The sequence below is a fragment of the Scomber japonicus genome, chromosome 22 (assembly GCF_027409825.1).
Source record: "Scomber japonicus isolate fScoJap1 chromosome 22, fScoJap1.pri, whole genome shotgun sequence".
NCBI classification, from domain to species: Eukaryota; Metazoa; Chordata; class Actinopteri; order Scombriformes; family Scombridae; genus Scomber; species Scomber japonicus.
In genome coordinates this window covers 3,809,154-3,828,451 of record NC_070599.1, presented here as the reverse complement: position 1 = coordinate 3,828,451, position 19,298 = coordinate 3,809,154, and the positions used below count along the sequence as shown (strand labels likewise).

The 19,298-nt window shown below is 39.8% G+C and overlaps 1 protein-coding gene across 2 annotated transcripts in view; it reads left to right on the top strand.

Moving 5' to 3' along the window:
- Positions 1–15,951, top strand: part of ehbp1l1a (EH domain binding protein 1-like 1a) — a 47,099-nt gene extending 31,148 nt beyond the window's left edge. Inside the window, exons 1-11 of one of the 2 annotated variants that reach the window (XM_053343857.1) lie at positions 7,730–8,965; positions 9,243–9,414; positions 10,054–10,220; positions 10,326–10,374; positions 10,476–10,985; positions 11,074–11,160; positions 11,552–11,663; positions 11,830–11,929; positions 12,183–12,256; positions 13,320–13,434; positions 14,491–15,951. In XM_053343857.1, the coding sequence (XP_053199832.1) occupies positions 7,740–8,965; positions 9,243–9,414; positions 10,054–10,220; positions 10,326–10,374; positions 10,476–10,985; positions 11,074–11,160; positions 11,552–11,663; positions 11,830–11,929; positions 12,183–12,256; positions 13,320–13,434; positions 14,491–14,584 (2,706 nt within the window). In that variant the 5' untranslated portion in view covers positions 7,730–7,739 and the 3' untranslated portion in view covers positions 14,585–15,951. Of the gene's footprint in view, positions 1–7,729; positions 8,966–9,242; positions 9,415–10,053; positions 10,221–10,325; positions 10,375–10,475; positions 10,986–11,073; positions 11,161–11,551; positions 11,664–11,829; positions 11,930–12,182; positions 12,257–13,319; positions 13,435–14,490 lie in introns of those variants that run through there. The other variant, XM_053343858.1, reaches the window with a different exon arrangement.
- The last annotated feature ends 3,347 nt before the right edge of the window (positions 15,952–19,298 follow it).

Sequence of the window (19,298 nt, the reverse complement as noted above, 5' to 3'; positions counted from 1 at the left end):
TGGGACAGTAGATATGATACCGATATGCACAACAGCCAGTGGAATATTTGAATTCCCTGATACCAAACAAAATGAAGGCCTTGAGTATAGCCAGGCTACTTGGGAAAACCCATCAAAACATGAAGAAATCAGAAATACTGAGTGTGTGCCATATTTTATAAATCCGAAAATTGAGTACAAACAGTCCACATTCTTGGAAACCTGTTCCAGTGTGACAAACATTGCTGGCATGCCATCCAAATTGCCTGTAGATGATAAACACTGGCCTATAGAACCAAAGGGACTCTGGGTGAAACAATCAAAGATGAAGGAACTATTACTGGAATATGCATCAAACGATAATGAAAAGAACAAGATGCAAATGGTTTCACTGGTGTCAACTTGTCCCAGAGAGGCCAGAAATCCAGGGTTCCCATCTGTGTCACAACACAATGTAGTTTCTCATGGATCAAGTATGGTGGATATTTATCCCTGTTGTCCCAGTTTGTCCAGTATTCCTGGTTTACCATCTTTAAGTGAAGTCAATATCAGACCATGGGTATCTAAACAGGAGCTTCTTTTGGAAAAGAAAAGGAAATCTGAACCTGCTGTCATTACTGTGTCACCAAAAGAGAAGGATGAAATTGAACAAATGGGAGCTTTGGTACCAACTTGTCCAAAACATTCTTGCATACCAGGCATCCCCTCAATTTCACAACCTACTTTACCTCATCGCAGATTGGATATGATGAGCCTTTTAAGCTCATGCCCTCAAACGTCTTGTATTGAAGGTATTCCATCATTGGTGGAGCATTTTAGCAAAAGCTGGGAAACAAATTACAAACATTTAGGGGTTACACTGACAAAAAGTATCAACACAGTCATGATTGAAGATAAACCTTATAATGATGAAATGCAAGCCATGGTAGCTTTGGCCCCAACTTGTCCAAAAGAAGCTTGTATCTCTGGATTTCCATCTGCTCTGAAACCTACAGTAATCTATAATGGATATAGCATGGTGAATCTCCTTCCATCTTGCCCATCTGTGTCCAGCTTGGCTGGTTTTCCGTCCATGCAGAGAGCTGACAGCAAAGACTGGAACACTATTCATCAGACATTATGGGAGAAAGAAAATAAAAATGGGTCTATATTACTTTTGGAGAATAATAAAGTAGACAAAAACATGAAAGGAATCATTTGTCTTGTACAAAGTTGCCCAAGAGAATCCTGCATCCCTGGCTTTCCCTCTGTACCACAACGCAGAGTGATTAATGTTGCTGACATGCCGAGTATGGTCAGTCTTTCAAGCACATGTTCAAAAATGTCACAAATACCAGGGTTTCCATCATCTAATAATTCAAAAGAGTGGACAATAAGCAGGGAACCACTATTTGAATCAAGAATGAAAGAAAAGCAGGTGTTAATGATTGAAAGATGTGAAAAGGATAAGAGAACAATGGAGAATATGGTTTTCTGTGTACCGTCCTGTCCTAAACTGTCTAGTATTCCCGGTTTCCCATCTATTCCAAATCCCACAGTTGTGTATTATGGCCTAAATGTAGTAAACCTCCTTCCTTTGTGCCCCCTAGTTTCTACCATACCTGGATTTTCATCAGTTGAAGGACACAAGGAAGAAGGGTGGGTTGCTGAGCTTGGTTTATTGATGCACAGACCACAAAAGAACATTCAGTGTAGGATTAACAGCTCACCAGTTACCATAGATAATCCAAACAACATGTTTGCTTTGGTTCCTTCTTGCCCAGGAGCATCAAAGATTCCAGGTTTCCCATCTGTGCCCCGATACAATATGCTCAGTCTTGTACCTGTTAGCCCCAAAGTATCAACTTTGCCTGGATTTGCATCCTGCAAAGGGGCCTCCTGTTTGCATTGGGTTTCTGATCCACAAACATTGTGTGACAAGCTTCCGAAGAAGACAGTTTTTGTGACTGATGGTCCAAATCAAGACCAAGAAACTATGAAGGCAATGGTGGCCTTAGCACCTTCTTGCCCAGAGGCATCCAGTATATCAGGGTTCCCCTCTGCACCACAACCCAGAGTGATTAATGTTGCTGACATGCCGAGTATGGTCAGTCTTTCAAGCACATGTTCAAAAATGTCACAAATACCAGGATTTCCATCATCTAATAATTCAAAAGAGTGGACAATAAGCAGGGAGCCACTATTTGAATCACGCATGAAAGAAAAGCAGATGTTAATGATTAAAAGATGTGAAAGAGATAAGAGAACAATGAAAAAAATGTTTTCCCTTGTACCATCCTGTCCGAAAGAGGCACGCATATCAGGATTCCCCTCTCATCCAGATCCCCTAACTATGTATTGTGCACCAGATATTATCAGTCTTTTTTCATTGTGCTCCCAAGTTTCAAAAATACCTGGATTCCCATCAATAGATGGAAATGTCAGTGTAGGATGGGTGACACAACAGGCGTCATTGTTGAAGAAGTTACCAAAGAAGGGGGTTCTCTTTGACACATCAAATGACAAGAAGAAGATAATGAAGAATATGGTTTTCTGTGTACCGTCCTGTCCTAAACTGTCTAGTATTCCCGGTTTCCCATCTATTCCAAATCCCACAGTTGTGTATTATGGCCTAAATGAAGTAAACCTCCTTCCTTTGTGCCCCCTAGTTTCTACCATACCTGGATTTTCATCAGTTGAAGGACACAAGGAAGAAGGATGGGTTGCTGAGATTGGTTTATTGATGCACAGACCACAAAAGAACATTCAGTGTAGGATTAACAGCTCACCAGTTACCATAGATAACCCAAACAACATGTTTGCTTTGGTTCCTTCTTGCCCAGGAGCATCAAAGATTCCAGGTTTCCCATCTGTGCCCCGATACAATATGCTCAGTCTTGTACCTGTTAGCCCCAAAGTATCAACTTTGCCTGGATTTGCATCCTGTGAAGGGGTCTCCAAATTACATTGGGTTTCTGATCCACACACATTGTGTGACAAGCTTCCGAAGAAGACAGTTTTTGTGACTGATGGTCCAAATCAAGACCAAGAAACTTTGAAGGCAATGTTGGCTTTAGCACCATCTTGCCCCGGAGCATCAAAGATTCCAGGTTTCCCATCTGTGCCCCGATACAATATGCTCAGTCTTGTACCTGTTAGCCCCAAAGTATCAACTTTGCCTGGATTTGCATCCTGTGAAGGGGTCTCCAAATTACATTGGGTTTCTGATCCACACACATTGTGTGACAAGCTTCCGAAGGGGACAGTTTTTGTGACTGATGGTCCAAATCAAGACCAAGAAACTGTGAAGGCAATGTTGGCTTTAGCACCATCTTGCCCCGGAGCATCAAAGATTCCAGGTTTCCCATCTGTTCCCCGACACAATATGCTCAGTATTGTACCTGTTTGCCCCAAAGTATCAACTTTGCCTGGATTTGCATCCTGTGAAGGGGCCTCCAAATTACATTGGGTTTCTGATCCACACACATTGTGTGACAAGCTTCCGAAGGAAACAGTTTTTGTGACTGATGGTCCAAATCAAGACCAAGAAACTGTGAAGGCAATGTTGGCTTTAGCACCATCTTGCCCCGGAGCATCAAAGATTCCAGGTTTCCCATCTGTGCCCCGATATAATATGCTCAGTCTTGTTCCTGTTAGCCCCAAAGTATCAACTTTGCCTGGATTTGCATCCTGTGAAGGGGTCTCCAAATTACATTGGCTTTCTGATCCACACACATTATGTGACAAGCTGCCGAAGAAGACAGTTTTTGTGACTGATGGTCCAAATCAAGACCAAGAAACTGTGAAGGCAATGGTGGCCTTAGCACCATCTTGCCCAGATGCATCCAGTATACCAGGGTTCCCCTCTGCACCTCAGAGCATGATACGTTTTGTACCTTGTTGCCCAAGTGCTTCAAGCCTCAAAGGATTCGCATCTATGACTGCAATCCCAAGCACAGGGTGGATAACTGAAACAAAACCTGTTTTGATGAAGCCTCAGAAGAATAGGGCAGAAATGATTATGGCACATGCTGGACAGCAACAGTTATATTGTGACAACATGAAAAGTATGGTGACAATGGTAACATCCTGCCCAAAAGAAGCTAGAGTATGTGGCTTTCCTTCTGCTCAAGTTGTAAACAAACCAACAAACATGGTCAGCTTATATACATCAGCTCCATGTGTTTCATGTGTCCCAGGTTGTCCATCAGCAAGGACGCTTACCTCTCAATGTCTGAATATAGAAACTATGGCAGCACACAGCAAGTTCTTGTTTGAGAAGCTCCAGGATGAGAGGACTGTTCTCATTGCAAAACTTCCAGAAAAGTATAAAGATCAACATAACATAAAGTGCATGGTATCAATGGCTCCATTATGTCCACATCTAACTCGAATCCCTGGGTTCCCCAGCAATTCACAATTGAATCAAAATGAAAAAGAAAAAATGGCTATTCCATTGCCTTCTTCAGCCGATAAGCATACACTACAAGAACTGCCTCATACACAGTCAACTCAGTCATATCTCAAAGAAGCAAGAATTCCTGGTGTTCCCACTACATGTATTAGCAACCCCAGCACAGCACCTGCAGATGGTGAGACATTACAGTGTCAAGATCAAGGTCACATTCACCTTTCTTTGTCTTGTGTCTTTTCTCGTATTTTACTGTGTTTACTTTTATAACAGAGGAGAAAGTCAAAGGGATTGCAACACAAAACATAGACCTTTCTGTAAATGATGGGTAAGTTGAAGAGTCTAGTGCCTTTGCATTGTTTGCTGTGAAAGGGGCCAATATAGTGCTTGCCTAACATGGGCTGCTTGAGCCAATGAACAGTAGCTTTAATAACTTTACTATGCAGTGCATGGCAACTTTTAGCATGTCTGTGAAAACTGTATTTATATACTTTATTGTGTTGCTTCTTGATTTCTGTGGAAATTATTATTTAAAACCCTTTATATTTGGGTCTTCAGCCAATCACAGATAGAGAGGATGATAGCCGAGGAAACCCAAACAGTGAAGAAACCACTGGACACAACAGAGCCAGCAAGAGTCTTAGGTTGGGAAGTATTGGAGGCGGAGGGAACAATAACAGAAAAACAGACACAATCCTCTATGTCAGCAAAAGAGGAGGAGGCCTCAGGATTAGTAAAGGCTATTGTGGGTGTTTTCCACAAAGGGTAAGTGTAAGACTGGTTTGAAACTAATCGTGTGTAGCATGCAATATTGGTTTTGACACTTGGCATTGAAATCATCTTTAAAATCTAAATTAAATGTACTTGTTTGAATTGGAATTCACATTTTTCAGTTTTGTTCTGTAATCTCAAGAAACAATCTATAATGTCTGTTGGGCACTGTGGATGTTACGGAAAAATACAATACTTGATTTATTTTAAAATTATAAGGTTTGTTTTCTCATGTTGTGTCATTATGGAGTGGTAGTGAAGCAAAATACTGAGGCCATTGTGATTTTTCACGCTAATTGTATCATATATGAAGAACATTTTGTTATCTATTTGAATGCAGATTTTGGTATTACTGTAATCCATGACTGAACCAAAGTAAAACCTGAACTGCATGGAACCTTTTTATTTCACTATCTCCAACGCTCAATGGTTTCTTTAATTAGCTACATGTTTACCGAAACCATTGTTTTTGCATGGTTCCGGGTTTCACTAACTCACTCCAGTATTCATTTCTCACAGTTATGAAACAGTTGCATCCATTTTGGGACCGTCCAGCTCTACTTTAGCTGAAGCTGATCACCAACTAAAAGCTGTCTCTGCTGTGGACCTAAAAGCCAAGACGGTGACCCCTTCAGATGAGTGTTTTCCGCATGCAGATGAAACAAGTTCAATACAGAAGATAGTTCCTTTAGAAGGCCAATTTGAGGACATTCACTCCACACATAGTACTGAATATCCAGCAAGTGCTGAGCCTTACATGTTGGACTTGGTAGGTGGTCGATCAGTGTCTCCATCACCAACTACAGACAGTGATGATGGGTTTTTGGTCTGTGCAAGCATGAAGAAATGGCCACCCTTGACAGAGGCAGATATTACTGAAATATCAAAGGAAGATGGAGATGGATTAGACGCACAGGAAGCTTTGCTTGATCAGTTGCATACAGATGAGAGATCACTCATGGGGCCGTACTCTGTTCAAAAATCAGAGTACACTGAAAGTTTGTTAAAGAGGCAACAGACTGAGGGAGAACAGAATGAGGTTAGAACAGTGTCAACTTCCTCACAGCTGGATAAAGGGTGAGTTCTGGGGACAGTGCCCCATTTAAGTGTTTGGTTGCACGGTGTGACAGTGATAACATTGTCTCTTGTTCTGCTTCTGAGCGCTTACTACTCTGGAGAATTGTGGTGATGGTCAGCTCTTTGTAATAGCCTTAAGGATTGGTATTGTGATGTGAAATGGTAATATTTCTGTTTTTTAGTGTTGTACATGGGTGTTGTAAACTCAGCTTAACTGTGTCATTGTGTCCTTTATGTGCTTCTGTGTTGTTTTAATGCCAGTACGCATGTACGTAAGTAAAGCAGAGTATTGAAGGCAAAGGTCAGTTGTGTTGTGCAATTTGTAACAAGATTTGGTTGCTGTCTTTTTGGTTGTGCAGATTAATAGTTGGTTAGTGATAAGGTGCATGGTACAACTGTATGACAAACAAAGATGGACAAATTCTGAGCTTGTACTTTCTTGTCCTTAAGCCCCCAACAAACAAGCGCTGAAGAAATTTCTGCTACTGCACCACAACCTTCATCAAATGAGTCACTGACATATGCCAAAGTACACAGAGAGACACTCTTCGACAAACCCTCAGATGATCAGAACATTAGTCCAGTTGGACAACAAGCTGACATTGCTGTTTCTCAGCGAGGCAGAAAGCCAAAGAGAAAAGTCCCCGTGCCTCAACAGAAAGGGCATGATCAAGAAAAAGGCACCATTCCATTGCGACCAGTTAGAAGGAAGGACAGTTTAACCCCAGATCGCAAACAAAAATCTGATGTTTTGTCTGTCAAGTTCCACCCTGAAGTTATTCCTGGCCAGTCCATAAGAAAAGATACAGCTGGTGAGATAATTCCCACACACAAAGCATATTGCAGTAAAGAGAAAGGAGACAGTAGTGTTCCTGTAGGTGTACCTCAGAATGGTCATGCCCAAGAAAGTGTTGGTACTCAAGTAACACCATGCACAGGTGAACATACACAAAAAGTGGAAAGTGAATCTGTGCAAAAACCCATAGATGTTGTCGCTCCTCCTCGTGTGAAAAGAAGAGATGGTAGTTTGCCACCTGAAACATCACAGAAAACTGCTCCTTGGAAGCCTCTGAGGAGAAATGACAGTGTCACTAGAGACAGATCTGCTACAAACACTAATGACCAAGAGGACTTGAAAGCCCAAGTCAGTTCTGCTTTAAATACTTCTGATCCTGTGCCCCTTCAATCCTGTGAGAGAAGCTCTGATGTCTCAGGTGCTCTTGAACCTTCACAGAAGAGTGAAAACCTCAATCAAATAGCCACTGAGATGATCCCTTCACAATCTGTTAATAGAGAAGACCAAACAGAACAAATATCTCACACTCCTGAATGGCCCAAGAAAGACAATATATCTGTCCAGGTTTCCTCTGATGAAATTCCTCCCTTGGAAACAAAGGGAACTGAAATTGTCACACCGAAGCCAGAGACTGCTTATGTCTCAATCATCAAAAAGATAGGTCTTCCACAGCGTGGCAGAAAATTGTTAAGCAAATCCGGCAAAATTGACAGTGACAAGGGAATTATGACGCAAAACTTAAATGTTGCAAACAAAGACTCAGTAAAAGGAGTCCAGATTGACACTACGATGGCTGATACAGAAGAAATAAAGCAGTTAAATGTAGCTGATGACACATTTGTTCATATGATCAAAACTTCTCAGAAATCAGAGGGTGAGAAAGACAAAAAAGCAACTCTTCCTATCCCAAGGCCTCGTGTAAAGAAACGTCTCAGTGGGTCCTTCCCAGATGACTTTACAGCTACAGAGAAGACATCTCAGTCTGGAGAGGAGGCAGAAGCAGCAAGGCAAGCTGTCCCCAAGGAACTGTCAGCGGTTCAACACAACCAAGACTTTCCCTCTTGTCTGGGTGTCCAACCTCCTACATCTGGAGAAAAGGAAGCTGCTGTAAAGTTAAGGAGGAGCAAACTGACCATTAAGAGCAGTGGTCAAGTAGAGGATCATAACACTTCAGAGAACACATCAGGAACCTCAATCTTGCTTGTACCAAAACCAAGAGTAAAGAAACGTCTCAGTGGTTCGTTCCCAGATGACACAACAATTTCTGGCTCACCACCCTCAGGCCTGTCAGACACAGAACCTGACACCACTGGTCATGAACCATTCCGACAGAATGAACAGCCAAACTTGCCTGTTCCATTGCGTCGAGACAAGAAACGTCTCAGTGCAACTTATTCAGATGGCACACCGCCTGCAGATAATTTTTTCCCCATACAAACAGAATCTTCTCAGAGAAGCACAGAGGATACATGGACCACTAGCCAGGAAGCAAAGGAAGGTTCAACATCACTGGATTCAAGTGTGATTTCTGAAGGAGGTTTTGTCAGCATCCAAGGAGAAGATTATGTTGCATCGGAGGTGGAACGTGACGGGTTAACAGTATTGGGAGAGGAAGGATTTGCTCAGTCAGACTCAGTAGAAAATACTGACACAGAGAAGGCACTGGATGAAATAACTGAAGGCTGGACCTTTACAGATAAACCTGGTGTTACAGATGACTCAGAGCAAGCTACAGAGGCAATATCTGAGCTGGCTGACATTGAAAAAGTCCTGGAAACAGAGGTTGATATTTCCATAGCTACTACTGTTACATCTGTTCAGGACGACTGGCTGCATGTGGAGGATGTTAAAGGCAGTGAACCAATGGAAATAAAGAAGGATATGAGGGATGAAGAGTTGGACTTTGGCTTTGTGACTGTAGATGTAGCTGCTGGTTGTGTAGAGGAAGAAAGGTAAGACTAGTCAACATACATTAAAGGGTGGGGATGGGGGGGGGGGGGGGGTACACTCCTAACTGAGATGTGTGCTTTGAATTATTCTTTCTACACCATAAAAATGTCATTTTCCTTAGTTTTCTCATTCTCTAACATTGTCTGTTTGTGGTTTTATTAGCAACATGGTTTGGGAAATCATCAATAACCAGTGTTTTTCTTGTTTAGGACAAATAAGATTTCAAATAAATTGTGGAATTTGTAAATCACTTAGCTTTGTTTCTGTGTGTCTTTCCAGGCAAAAAGAGAGAGCTGGAGAATCTTCAGGTGAGCCTGTTCCTGTGCTCCGTGGCAAGAAGCGTTTGAGTGGTTCTTACCTAGATGACAAGTCACAAGTTTCTGGTTTCCACCCAGCCAGTGAACCAACAACACCTCAGAAAAGACCTACAGATGGGGCTGCCTCTTCAGAAGTATGTTACAGTTGCATTTATGTGTAATGTGTAAGGTGTTACTCATAATAACAAATCCCCACAAAGTTTCCCCACAAGAAAATTTGAAGTTCCTCTCATCTCTACCAGGCCTTTTAGCCTCTTTTAACATATAAATGAATGTCTGTCATGCTCATGTCCTTGCCAAATGAGTTCACGCAAGGCTGATTAAGCCTACCACCGCCTACCACTAAATGGATTGTGTGAGGATCAGAACATGTATCCACTATTTTACAGTCTCAACAGTAGTAGTGCATGAGGCTATGGTGAAGCCTATGAGGACCTTGACAGTGTTTTTATAATTACTCTCATTGCCAGAAGGGGGAGACAAAGGTTTTGCATTGCAGGTTTAATTGCTCAAAAAGTCCTCAAGTGCAATTCCAGCAGTAAAAGTAAAAAAGAGGTCAAACAGACTGTATCTGTAGCTGTATAGCTTTGTAAGACACATTTCAATCATCATTTAGCTTGTTGTGCACCCAAGTAGCCAAAACATCAATTAATTGAACTATATTCAGTTAACACCTTTATGTCACCAATTAGTTCAAAGATTATTTCTGTACTGTCCTGTATGTAATTTATATTACAGTAATGTTTTATTATTGTTTGTGTGTGTGTGTCTAGAGTCCATCGGGCAGTCCAAGATTAGTGACTTCCAGTCAGTCTCTACTGGAATGGTGTCAGGAAATCACACAGGCTCACAAAGGAGTGAGGATAACCAACTTCAGCACCTCCTGGAGGAATGGCCTGGCCTTTTGTGCCATCTTACATCATTTCTGCCCAGAGAAGATGTAAGAAATAGTTGAATTAAGACTACATAAGATTTTTAAAAAACATGTTTCTGTATACACTCTTTTCTGTGTTTATTAAAAACATATATTTTTTCATTTGTTTAGTAATTATGAATTACTGGACCCATATGACATCAAGCACAACAACAAAAAGGTGATCTGTGATTTTAAATCAAAAATGAGCAAAAGAACATCTAATAATGTCATCTGCTGGTTGGTCATTCTGAATCTAATCCCCTTTTCTATATGTTGCAGGCCTTTGATGGCTTTGCAGAACTTGGCATTTCCAGGCTGATGGAGCCCTCTGACATGGTCATGTTAGCTGTGCCTGACCGTCTCATTGTCATGACCTACCTCAGCCAGATCCGCACCCATTTCATGGGCCAGGAGCTCAGTGTGCTTCATATAGATAAGGACAGCAGTGAGTCCAGCTATGCAGTAGCAGCAGACCGGGAGATCCACGAGGACACAGAGGAAACTATTCGCTACTGTGCACAGAGGCTTCAGGAAGAGGGTATAGCTCTTGAGACTAATGGGACTGCGGGTACAGCAGAGGACAGTAAAACCAGTAGGGATGTGGTTCCACCTCCCAGAACCAAACGGTCGCAGGTTGCAGGGGCAGGTGGGGCTCAGGCACCGGTGGCACCACCAAGAACTCATTTCCTGTCCAAATCAGGTTTCTCTCATGTCAAAGATGCAGATCTGGTCAAGAAGCGTAGGTCACAGCGGAGGAGTGGGTCAGTAGAAGAAGGAGAACTATCAGTGGTATGATGCTTTCTTCCATCCTGTCATCATTTTTTTTAGATTTCTTTCACAAGCCTATGATATATAACATTGTCTTTTATCTTTAAAGGCCATTGCAGGACAGGAAGACAGTGTAACCCGGAACACAACAGAAACTGGAGAGGCTGTGGCTGAGGAGGGAAGACCAGAGGGCCAGGTCAGTTTTGACGAGGATCATAAACAACCATATGTTTCTTTGTAGGGATGAATAGCAAGAACTGCTTGTAAAGTAGAACTGGTACCAAGTTTGTGTCAACTGAGGATTCTCGAAGAAGAATGCATAGTGTAAAAGTAATGACAAAATATTGCCCTTGCCAAGTTACAGATAACATATTTTTGGTCTCTTCTTACTCAAATAATACAAACAAGAATTGCCTGAACTGTTACTCAGTGAGAACCAGAAGTTAATTTAGATTTAATTAAATCTGAGTGAAATTTCATTGTGTACTCTCTGTCTTATATTGCTCTATAGTTATATAGTTATAAATTTTGTGTCATACATACAAAAAATAGATTAGGAGGGTAATTGTGTGTGTCAATGCATCCAGGATCCCAGACAGTATGCACTGAGTCAGTTGGAAGCCCTGGAAGTGGAACAAAACCATATAGATAACAGAGCTGGAGTGGTAGAGAGAAAACTCAGACAGCTGATGGAAACAGGTAATGGTGGCACAATAAGTGAGAAGAACATGAATTTGGGGTAATAAGTTATTATTTTAAAGCAACAAATGATGTACTTTAATGGCACACATTATTAAAGTAAATAGTGTATAATTTGTAAATACACTAACACCCAGAGGATTTATAACTGAGTTTTCCCTCACAGGCAGTGACAAGGTGGAGGAGGAGAGGTTGATTCAGGAATGGTTTATGCTGGTCAACAAGAAGAACGCCTTAATCAGGAGGCAGGATCATGTGCAGCTATTGTAAGACATCCACAACACACACTGCCTAAAACTTGTGTAGTATAAACTATTACTATGACTATACAGCACAATTTTCCAACTGTCAAATCCTAATGAATGAAAAAAGACATCTTGGTAACAATTGCTGACAGAGACCTTAGTTTACTGATTTTTAAAGACAAATTTTGAAATCTGCCTTTATTGATAGTAAGTGCACCCCTTCCATAAGCACAGACTGTCACTCATCTTATAACACATCTCTTGTGATTGGTAGGCTGGAAGAACAAGACTTGGAAAGAAGATTTGAGTTGTTAAACAAGGAGCTGAGGGACATGATGGCCCTTGAAGGTACGACTCTATTACTATTTCAAAGAAAAACAAAAAGGTCAATTCCCACACACACTTATCGCCTCGTAAATATGTGTGAGAATTTCCTTTTTCCTTTGAAACTGGATCTTTGTGAGACTTGACTCTCTGCGCCATAAAAGAGACAAAGCAAATGGTGTGTGTGATGTCTTTCACTCATCTATGGCTTTATTGTTAACTGTGTTCTTCTGAAATAACACTCCAGTACACAGGAACATAGTGAAGGTCTGACTGATACACTGAAACACTCAGGGACAGATTTACTAAGAAAATAATTATTGATAATATCCATCTTGATTTATTTTTCTGTCTGTCTCTTGCACCTCTTCATTATGTGTATTGTTTCAGTGTCAGTTCAGCTTTTAACTGATACCTTGATCCTATTGTAATAGACTGTTTTACCAACATTAAGTACCAATTCATTACCCATTCACTAACTTTAAGTACTTATTTAGCATGTTCAGTTTTTATGTTGTTGATACAATAATCTATTGTTGACTCATCATTGTACAGTACATAATTTGAGCCATTTCCAAGACTAGTGGAAGATCATTAGCAAAAACAGAATATAACCCTAACCCTAACCCCAAACAGCTACTTAGAAGTCTGATCCTCCGGCTCTCTAGTTCATGACCTGCTGTGACATTGTGTGGAATTAGTCATACAAGTGACTAAAATAAAAACCTCAGATTTTTGTAAGTTTGCAGAGGAAGTACCTTTAAATATATCTACTGCAGCTCCATATATCACATCCTATACAACTTCTCCTTTTTTTGCACAGATGCAGAAGCTCATGCGTGAGATCAGAATGTGACATTTTTTTTACATCCGATTTTTAAGCGTACTGGGGTGAAAGTTTGTTATTCTAAAGATGAATTGTTGATAGAAGCCTGATTGTTGTTTTCACTGATGAATCCTTTAATAAAATCTTTGAATTTTTATTTCTGGTCACTACTTCTGCTCATCACATTATGTTGCGTATGGCAGCAGGAAATAAACTTAGTTTACAACACACTTGTTTCTTTCTATTGTTTTTATCATGCAGATTGGCAGAAGACTCAGGCTCATAAACACAGGGAGCAGCTGCTCCTTCAGGAATTGGTGTCACTGGTCAACCAGAGAGATGAACTGGTCCACAACATCGATGCGAAGGAGAGAGGGTGAGACACACTTATTGTGCTGGATGGAGGATTTGTTTCTTTCACAGGCTCTAATTCAGCAGGAATGTTGGTCTGGGTCCAATATGACTCCTTTGCTCATTCACTACTCCCTGTATAATAAACTGCTGTAGAATCGTGTAATGGTAGTTTTAATATCACACAAAATGTTGAGCGTTGCATTGTGGGATTGTTAGCAGAAAGTAGTGTACATGTCATGGACACTTTTTTCATGATGGAATATTTGGAGATTTGGAGATAGTGGAGATATTTTCCACTCAGCATTCTTAGATAAAATGTTGGAGGGTAAATGTAGAGCACTATATAGTACATAGGAAGTGATACAGCCATGGTTATCAGTGTTGTTAACAAAAACTGTGACTCAAACAGAACAAAGGATTATGGTACTTTTTCCTTCTTTTGTGGGCTTTAAATGGTTTCTCATTGATTGCTGGACAATAATCCACTAGATGACAGTGTAGTGTCAGCCTGCTCCTCCAGCTTCTGCAAATGAGAGGGGTATTTTAAATAAAAGTCAGAAAGTATCAATCAATCAATCAATCTTTATTTATATAGCACCAAATCACAAAAAGTAATCTCAAGGCACTTTACACATAGAGCAGGTATAGACAGTACTCTTTAATTTAATTTAAATAGACCTAACATTCCCACATGAGCAGCACTTGGCATTGAAAGTATCAACAGGTAATGCCAAGTGTCTTCCAGTAGCCATGTTCATGGACTTCAATAGAAAGAAAAAAACAATAAATCTCAATACACATAAGAGATGGCTGAAAAGTTGTCAACAACAACAACAACAACTACATGACGGAAGGCAAACTGAAATAGTTTAAACATCAAAGGAAAGGAAAAAATGTCTGACAGAAATAACACATCAGTCTTTCCATGTAACAAAAGAAAAAAAAAGAAATGCTACATTGTTTAATAAGGTCAGCACTGTCAAAATGTATTACAATTGGACAAATGAATGGATTTAGATCTGACATCAATAAATGCTCTTGTGAGTAAGCCTTAAACCTTTTCCCTTCTTGTCTTCAGAGCTCTGGAGGAGGATGAACGTCTGGAACGGGGCCTAGAGCAGCGGAGGAGGAAGTATGCTAAACAGCAGAAGGAGAAGTGTGTAATGCAGTGATTCTGTCGACCACTAGCACCACGTGCTGGTTCATGTTTCTGAAAGAAAGTGCATGATGACAAAACCAAGGATGGAATGGTTGTGTTGAGTCCTCTCTCGTCTGCAAATTAGCAGTAATAAGGCAAACAAAGCTGAGCCAAGGGATGTATTTCTACACATGGAACCAGTATGAGGCTGCAGTGTATTCCCAATAGAGACCTGAATGGTCCAAAACCAGAGTGAGGTTCTGGAAACTGTCTCAATCAACTCGAGTGTTATTTTTGGTTTGCTTTTCCATTTGAGTGTCTTCAAAGTGTGGCATTAGGCTCCATTTTATGACCAAAGATCAGAGTAGTTTAAGTGGCGTCAATGTCTTGTCCAATTACCCACTCAGCAAGAGAGGCATCAAGAGAGCCGCTTGTACCTTTGGACTGTTTGCAGTTTCTGTGCTGTGTTTTTAAGTTGCTACAGATTGTGATTGTAGATATAAAGTGTGAAAGTGTGTATGAGAGTGGAAATGTCCGTTACAGTTTGGTACAGATATGAGTTTTCAACAGATTAGGGTTAGACATGTTGATACCTAAGCTTTGGTACCAATACACCTGAAATTACAATAGAAGAAAGCCTGAGAAATCATCCCAACTTTACAAACCATGACAAAGCACGTAGATTATCTGTAAGACCATTTTCAGGTCAGCCACAGGTTTGGTGGAGGTTAGGATAATGTTAGGAAAAACTACATGGTAGGTTGTAGCCTAGGTTAAAATACCTACATATTAACCTTTTTGGTCATGGTTACAAGAAACCATTGTGACAATCAGTAGGAAATAGGAAACAAACAGTCATTGCCCAATGCCATCAAGACTCCTCAATCTACTCTAACTTCCTGTCTTTGTGGGTTTCATTCACACAGCCACAAAAAGTTCTCCTTTGGGTCAACAGAAACATAGGATCATGTTAAGGCATTTTCTTGTGAAGCCAGTCCTGAAATGCCACTGAACAATAAAAGTGACATGAGTTATTTCTGAGTTCTGTGTTTGCAGTGACTCTACCAGACTCACCTTTACAAAAGCATCCAACATGAGCCATCAGACAACCAGACAACAACATTATTTAAACCACATATTACACGTAACTGTCAATTTGATGTGATTGTAGCATCTTTCAAAGGATTTTGCAGCTTAAATTGTTGTCTTCTGTGGTGTCATTTTCAAAACAGCCACCTGATGGCGACGAAGCAGAATATTAACAAAGCCTATAGTTTTACAATTGAAGGGAATTTTACATCACCTTCCATTTCACTTCCAAGTAATTTAGTTTAGAATCTACAGTTCAGCACTACCTGCCATACTCACCATGTCCCCCCATGCCTACCTTTAGCAATTAATTTAGTGAGTAACATGAGGTCATAACTGAAAAAATCACCACCTCTAGCTAAATATTAAGGCAGGTTGAGCCAGACATGTTTCTGTTTACAGAAAGAGTCATCTGCACTATATTGGTATTGGGTAACACTTATTATTAGCCATTCATAATTTAGCCATTATCAGATTTATGTAAAGTCCAAAATTGCACATATAGTGTATGCTTACTGTGTATCTGGAAACAAAGAGTTTTTAAACATATAATTTGTCACCAAAGTTGCCTTACTGTAGGAAATGTTACATTATAAATGCCTGTAAAAAAAAAACCAACACAGTTTGAAGTGACTGTGATTGTGTTTAATCCATTGAGTTCAGGAAAATGTGGAGTGGGGTCTGTTTTTAGGACTACTCTATCTTTTATGATTGATGCCTTATTATTGACTGACTGTTAACTGCTTTATGGAGAAATGACCGTGTTGATGTGACTGTAACCAAAGGACTTAGACAGAAAATTGTAAATGTTCTGTTGCAGTAGAGCTGGACGACAAACCAAACTGATAACAGTCACTGACCAAGCAAACTGCTTATAGGTTGTTAACAGTTGTTGATTTCCTATTCTACTCCCAAGCAAGTTAGCTGGGTTGAAGAAGTCAGTGATACATACATTACTGGTCTGCTTAGCAACCAAGCTAACTACTTGCCAATGTAAGTACTAGTAGGAAGAGGAATTGTTCCTTGCTGCTGTTGCCAAGTGTTTTCTCATGGGGGATTGTTGCTCTCTTTCTGAATTAAGTTAAAGAGTAGATAACTTTTATTGTGATTTTTACATAAATAAAGATTGATTGATTGATTGATTGATAGCCTACACTAGCAAGCAAGTTAGCTTGGTTGCTAAGCAGACAATAAGTTAACACAACTAATTCAAGACATGTATCATTGACTAGCTGTCAAGTCAGTATGGTATTGGTCAGTGGTAAAGTAAAGCAGTGGGTGTCAAAGTTCACTCAAATTAAACTCACAACAAAAGATTTATGTAGATTATTTTGTCACTGGGTAATGTGAGGTATTGTTTTATGTTACCATTTACATTTATTCCTCTGGCAGATGCATTAACTAACTTATTGGATTCATTGAAAGTTTGACTATTTATTCAAGATGTTTAACTGGAGAAGCAGCCACGCAGATGTTTTCTTTCTTTTTATGTGTAACAAAGGTCATAGCCCTCTTTACTGCAGCATTTGACTTCCATCTCTGTTGAAAATCAGCACAGAAGCATTCAGTGCACTCCTATTCATGACAATGACTGTGAGACCAGTTCCTGCAGGATTTTTTGCCACAGATCAGGAAAGTCTTCGAAAAAAATATAAGTAATTGAACATGTTTAATGAATCCCACCAGTAGCAGGTAATTAAAAATAACTATTGCACATTTAAATTTGCTAAAATGAAAGCTGAAGATGTGAATGTTTGTGCATGTAAAAAAACAACACAAATCTTCATTAGCACAGTGTTAAAATTTGAAAAAATTGAATAGTGAATTAATACTTTCATCTTTTAATACAGTTGTTGTACTAAAAAAGTTCTGCATCTTTACTTCCAGGTGCATGCTGTAACACAGTGACATTGTCTGTGACGGAGATTTTATTTTGTGTTTGTAGTCCTCATGTTGCCATGCTGGTAGTTGTAGCAGCACTGACCACTACCTGTGTGATTTCAAGAGATGGAATAGTTACAGTTTGTCAAAAGCATTGCTGTTGGAAACGTTATATTTGTTGTTCTCATGTTACATTTGCACTATTTGTAAAGTTTGGAAAATACAAAAGATTTGAATGCCTTTATAGCTTTCCTGGGTTGTTCTTTCACTTATGAAACATATTGTTTGCATTATATTTTTATTCGTCTATAATGGCAACATCAAAAGTTCACTTTTTTTGTTGCCAACTGAGGCTCAATTTTGAGACCAACGGACCCTGCAGCTCAAATGTGTGCTTGTGTTCTTAACTTTAATTTAATTAGACTAATCATAAGTCTGTATAGAAACACTGTATCCAACTCCAAACTAAACATATGAAAATTGAAACATGTTTTACTTATTGTTGCTTTTATACTGACTATTAAAAGATGGGGGACCAAATCAATTTTCCACAATTTGAGCAAAAATGAACCAAAGCCTTTGTCAGAAAGGGGTTTGGATTGGAGAAGTACTCTCCATACCTGTGGTACTGTAGTTTAAAATATTCCTTCTGACAGTGGTTTGCACAGATAGACACTAGGTGGTGCTATTGCGCAGCAGTGCACAGCTGCAGCCCACACACACCTCCTCCCCTGCCCCACCAGCCAGGTAACACATGATTTGATAAAAGTTTCAATATTGCATGTAAGAGTTGGATCAGTAGATACTAGTTTGGGACATGAACAAGCTGAACCCAGCAAGGTAATAGATTCACTGAGAGCAGCAGACATCTCTTTCCATTGGTTCTGTATTACACCCATGGACACGCTCTCTGTCAAATCACATGGACGTAGCTCTTTCCAGCTGGGCTTCATCTGGAGGAATAGGATTCATAGAGTGGAACGCAAAGAGCTTTTGATGTTAAACCCTGAAAAAGGGGAAATATCAATGAACTACTCGGATACAACGCTTCCTCTCTGGCAGCTTCATCCAAAAAGTACATACAAAGTTACACATTATTCAACATGACTATAATCATACACAGAGATAAACAGTTAATTTAGTCAATTTTCCACTCTAATTTTGCCCTCCTTTTACAACATTCAGCAGGTAAGTACAATGTATAATATTTCTATTTTTAGCTATTTTGTTTTCATAGGTAAACTCAAAAATAACAGATAAAAGTTACATTAATCTTTAAATTAATCAAAATTAAATGCACTTTTAATAAACTAAATTTAGATGATTTTCCCATTGAATTTGTCCTGCTTTAAGTGTCTCTCTACTACTACTTATACATAAACCTGCCCAAGCAGGCTCTGTCAGAGGCCGGATATCACACACATGCACAACAGGACATTTACAAACACATTTCTAGAGTTTAAGAGCAAAACATATTCATAACATAACTGAAAAGGGGAAATATCAAAGAACTACTAGGACACAAGGCTTCCTCTCTGGCAGCTTCATCAGGAGTAGTGGTTGAGAGCTCCCCCTTCCGACCTCTGCAGGCAAAACTAATCAACCTAGATTAAGAGTTCAACAGGTCGATCACAGATCAACTCATCTGGTATATTCATAACTGTTTAACCTCGTTTTTAACCTTTTTAACCTCTTTCACATAACTTAAAATAAGTATTTTAACCCTTTATGGAATATGAAAAGTATATTTACATTCATAGCATATCTATTTATAAATG